Source organism: Mesitornis unicolor, unplaced genomic scaffold (genome assembly GCF_000695765.1).
Source record: "Mesitornis unicolor isolate BGI_N332 unplaced genomic scaffold, ASM69576v1 scaffold27150, whole genome shotgun sequence".
Taxonomy (NCBI): domain Eukaryota; kingdom Metazoa; phylum Chordata; class Aves; order Mesitornithiformes; family Mesitornithidae; genus Mesitornis; species Mesitornis unicolor.
The window spans coordinates 800-5,923 of NW_010156643.1; the positions used below are offsets into that span (position 1 = coordinate 800).

The window sequence follows — 5,124 nt, forward strand, 5'->3', positions numbered from 1 at the left end:
TTTTCAAAGTTGCAAAGGATACTCCGTGAACCTTTGTTTTAACATGTATACTTGTAATTTTTATTCAGACTTGGATAATTTGTGTATGCAGCCTGTTGAGCACTCAGTAGGAGCAGCCTATTTTTAACCTTCGTTTGTTTATGCGAAACCAGTTGAAACCCATCAGCATCAGTTTAATCCTTTCTTCTTTTGTTTTGCACTGCCATTCTCTTACCAAGGTCTTATTCTTTTAGATTGCTACCAGGCCTGATATATGAATCATCTGATAGAAAGCCAGTTCCACTCCCAGAAATGTGCCTTAGGTGGAATTGTATGCCAGTGAGTCAGCTTTAGGGCAGCCTTTTCAAAGGAACACTATATAAATTACACAGTATCCATGTGGGGGTGGCTTAGTGTTATGAAAAATCTGCTCTCCAGCATCATGCACATCACATTCACAGAGAGCTGAGTCAACTGTCTTGAGTTAAATTCAGCACTGGTCACACTTCTGTTGTCTTAAGTGTGTATGTGTGACACTTAAAAGAAAATAAAAAAGAACGTATGGTATCTTGGGGAGGAGATGAACCAGTCCAAAAGGTAGCAGCTGGGAAGTGCAGAAAGCACTTGGTATCAGTTGGTAAAATTGGTATCAGGAAAAAGTAAATAAAGAAAACCAGTACAATACGAAACCATACTGTCTGTAATTGAAGAAACAAGTTGATTAGGTAATACTATGAAGAGCAGGATTGAGTGGATTATTTGCATAAATTATTCTTACTGCTCTGTTCTTGTGCAGGCTGCTGTATTGCTGAAGTCTGTAATTAGTTCACCCAGTCTTCCAGACCGTGTGCTCCATGCTCTGAGACCAGGAGACCTTGATGTTCTGAAATGAAGATGGAGGTGGTAGGAAAAGCAGAAGACCTTGTTGATTTGGAAGTTCCACCAAAGACTTCTGAAAAGCAAGAGACTGCTCCTGATGAAGACAGACCTATAGAACTGGAGATGCCAACTCGGAAAGCCCCCATGCCTGCTGCAGCAGACTTTGCGGTGCTTTCGTCGATGCCTTGCTTACTGATGGAACTGAGGCGAGACTCATCGGAGTCTCAGCTAGCATCTACAGAGAGCAATAATCCAGTGGGTGGTCGAGTTTGTGAGAGTGACTCTTCTAATCATTGCATGCTTTCCCCTTCTTCCAGTGGGCACTTGGCTGACTCAGATACGTTGTCTTCCGCAGAGGACACTGAGCCCTGTCAAGCTGAAGCTGCAGTAGAGGGAGACCCTTCTGCGGTGTCTGGGGCCGCAGTTGGGAGGAAATCCAGGCGATCCAGGTCTGAAAGTGAAACTTCAACAATGGCTGCCAAGAAAAACCGACAGTCTAGTGATAAGCAGAACGGTCGAGTGACCAAGGTAAAGGGTCATCGAAGTCAAAAGCACAAAGAAAGGATCCGGCTGTTAAGACAGAAACGGGAGGCGGCTGCTCGCAAGAGGTACAACCTGCTGCAGGACAGCAGTACCAGTGATAGTGACCTGACGCGTGACTCCAGCACGAGTTCATCAGGTGATGACGAAGAGGTTTCAGGGAGCAGCAAGACAATCACTGCAGAGATAGCAGGTAGAGGATGTTTTTTAAACTGAACTGTAATGCATCTGACATTGTTTCTCATCTGTCATTGTAAATTAGATGAGTGACACTTAAGAAAAAACAAGAGAACTGCAGCTCTGTGTAAATTTGAAGACTGCAGTATGTTAACAAGACGGGCAGATTTTAAAATTTGTTCTGAGGTTTCAGTGCACTTTTGCACACCAACAAAGCGTAGAAATGGTAAATTGGAGGAAGGACTATCCTTGAATTCTGGAATTTTCAGATCCTTTCCTTTTAAGCCTATATGAACTCCTACCAGTGCTGTCAAATCCCATTAGATGGTGATAGTCTAATAAATACATCCTTAAGATAATTGGCTAGCTTTGCTTTAATATGTTAAGATTGCAGCTCAGCAGCTGTGTCGGTCATCACATGGCAATCAAAAATAAAAATTTTTTGGCTTGCCAGTTTTTCTGGGTTACATGTCTTTTTGCCTCTTGTGCTAAAGATTTTTTTTGAGATAAATATCAACTTACATAGGGCAAGAACACTTAAAGGAAAGCTGCAATAAGTAGTCTTAAGTTGTTGAACTAATGTTTGTTTTATTTAAAATATTTGCAGCAGATTTTACAAAACTATTTCAACTGATTTGATTATGGTAAGTGATTCTGTCACCACGAGAGCTGGCGTTTTTCCCCATATATTGCTAGGAAGCAGGTTGCACAAAGGAAGTAAATGTTTATTATTAGAAACTCTGGGAAAGGCACAGTCTTCCTATAATTGTTTAGTAAAGTTTTAATAGAGATCTAAAATTTTTACCAATTTAGTAGTTAATAAGACTTCTAACTTTCATAGTTTTGTGCCTTTTTATTGACTATATTTACACTTTGCTGGACAATTAAAGCCTGATTTAAAGTCTCTCAAAGATGACTATTGCATTGAGTTTTGGGGCAGGTTCCTCCCTAATACACACACTAAATCTCCCAGGTTATATTCTTTAAGTCATAAAAGTACATTGTGACCCAGAAAAGCACCACATGGTATTTCTGGATCTGCCCAGATTCCTAACTTCCATTGTAGATACCTAAAACTACTTTAGGGTACTTTTTCTGTGTCACTGGGCTCTTCGGTATTTGAGCTTTTGGTCTTTACCGTGAGATGTTTGCAGTGAAAAGCTCCTGTTGCAATGCATGAAATGATTTAGCAATGGTTACACCAATGCCCAATTTTACCTGTGATGCAAGATGTGGGAGTGCAGAAACCATCCCGAGGAACAGTGACCTTTAGCTTTATTTCGTAGCCCACATCATCTGCTTGATACTAAATTTAATGTGAGACATTAAAACCTTTGAGCTGTCCTTTTGGAGTTAGGCACAATGCATACATACCTGCCACATTGCAGTTTTTCTTTAAATAGAAATGACTTTGGTTTGTGGGAAACAGTCTCCAAATATAAGAGGAAAAATAGTCTCTTTAGAGATAAGGACAAGGTTGGCCAAAAATGCATCCTGTGCTACTTGTGGGTTAATGAAACATTGTGGTCTCAACAGATGCAGTGGAGCTGTGAGCCTGAGTAGGGCTCTCAGCTTCTCTGTCACAGTGGTAGGTTCAGATGCCATCTGTGATCCCTCTTCTTGGAACTGGCAAAGTACTTTTATTTTTTTTTTTTTAACTAGAAAGCCATTTTAGTGCACTTAACATTACACTGTGAATATCCTCAAAATTTAGGGAATGAACATGTAGTTAGAAAATACAGGGTATCATAAAGCATTACTAGAAATTCAGGCCATGAGTGTCCTCTGCATGCAGTCAAAAGCAAAGAGGTTTGACTTGATACTTGAGTGTCAAGAAACTACAATGCACTCGTCAGAAGGACATAAGCATGAAAAAACCTTTGCCTTTACTTTTGAAAAAAGTCTGTGCACATTGATGCAGAAGAGTTTTACAGGTAGCCTGTGTTCCTCAGTCTTGCTGTATTTGGATGCTTGAGCTGTAGTGTTGGTTACTGTTTCAGCGGAGCTAATTATTGTGACTGATCTTCAAATGCCTATTGTCTGGAAAATAGCTTTGCCAACAGAGATGCTCTGAAATTTTTAGTGACAATTAACATGGCCTTCATGTATGAAATTTATATGTATTCTGGCTCTCAACGTTCTATTGAAACTTGTATTGTCACAGAAGACTGTTTGCTTGTATGTGGTGTGAAAATTTAAGTTCCACATTTGAGAGTATAATAGTATTTCATGTCATGCTACTAAACCTCTTCCATTTTAATAGTGCAGTTGTTTGGTTTTTTTTTTTTTCAAACTGTCTGCATGACTGGCTCTGAAATATGTTTGGTTAAATTAATAAGGTAAGGAAAATGTTCAGTGAAATACAGAATAATACCATGAAGTTGTGAACTGAGCAGTTGTGCAATAGAGTCTGTTCTCTCTGGTGAACTCAAATGTAATGTGCATTAAAATACTGGCAGGCTTGTTTTTATTCTCAAGAAATATTGAAGAGTAAAGAGTTGAGATATTACTGGTGATACTTCAGTACAAATATTGTGAGCTCTTTAGGACCTAAGCACAATATATGTTATGTTATTCTGAATTTGTTATATGGTGTTAATTTACACCTGGAAATATAGGTTCACTCTAAACTTCATGGATGCTACTGAAAAGCTTTACGTTGACCTGAGCAGTCATAATCTTGGGCCCTTTAATTCAGGGAATGCCATGATTTTTGAATTATTGCAGATGAGAAACAATTTCTTCTCTTTTAATGATTGAGCCTCTTGGGCATTAAGATTTTACCATTCTTAAACACCAGATAGCATTCACAGTGATCTTTGAGTCCTGATACGAGTTCTGCTGGACCCTGCTGCTGTTGGAAGTTTTTCCTTTAAGCTATTTCAAATTTTACCATGCAAATTAACTGAATGAAATTGGCACGAGAGCGAGTCTGGGAATCAATATCTATGTAAAAGCGTAAACACTTTTCTTTGGAAGAAGGAAGGGAGTTTTAAAAATTTAAATATAATACAAAAAAAATTGGCATTTCACCAGCATTGTGTTTTATGCAACTCAAAAATCTGAATTGAAATAGGGGTGACTCATGTTTTAGGCTTTCAAAAGATCTGTTAAGTTTGAGTATTGATGTTAAAAAGGTGTTGCCTACATTTAAAAAAAAAAAAAAGGTGGGGGGGGTTTTAATATGTAGAATTCCAAAGAGAGGGGACCAATGTGTGTGAGTGATATTCAGCCAGGTTACTTCCTCTTAAGAATTGTGCACAGGCTTGGATGAACCATCTTGCAGAGGATAAACTTGTTTCAAGTAACTCAGAATCACAGTTTTATAAAAACAAGGGAAAAAAAAATCCCTTCAGAGAAATTTGCACCAAAATGCTAATTTGGAAATGCCAGGTAGCATAATGACATGAAAGAATTCACCAGTGCTAATTAGAATGAAGGTACGGCATATCTTCTTAAATTGCTATGTTGTCAGACTTCCTAAAAATTAAATTACTTTGGATTTGGTTCAAAAACTGGTACTCTGGGTACCCAGTCCCCTGAGCGGAG

General features: G+C 38.7%; 1 protein-coding gene across 1 annotated transcript; it reads left to right on the top strand.

Moving 5' to 3' along the window:
* The first annotated feature begins 775 nt into the window (after window positions 1–775).
* LOC104535898 (uncharacterized protein C18orf25 homolog) lies at window positions 776–1,996 on the top strand. Its single transcript, XM_010194000.1, has one exon. It carries the CDS (start codon window positions 868–870, stop codon window positions 1,612–1,614), a length of 747 nt encoding a protein of 248 aa, XP_010192302.1. The 5' UTR covers window positions 776–867; the 3' UTR covers window positions 1,615–1,996.
* The last annotated feature ends 3,128 nt before the right edge of the window (window positions 1,997–5,124 follow it).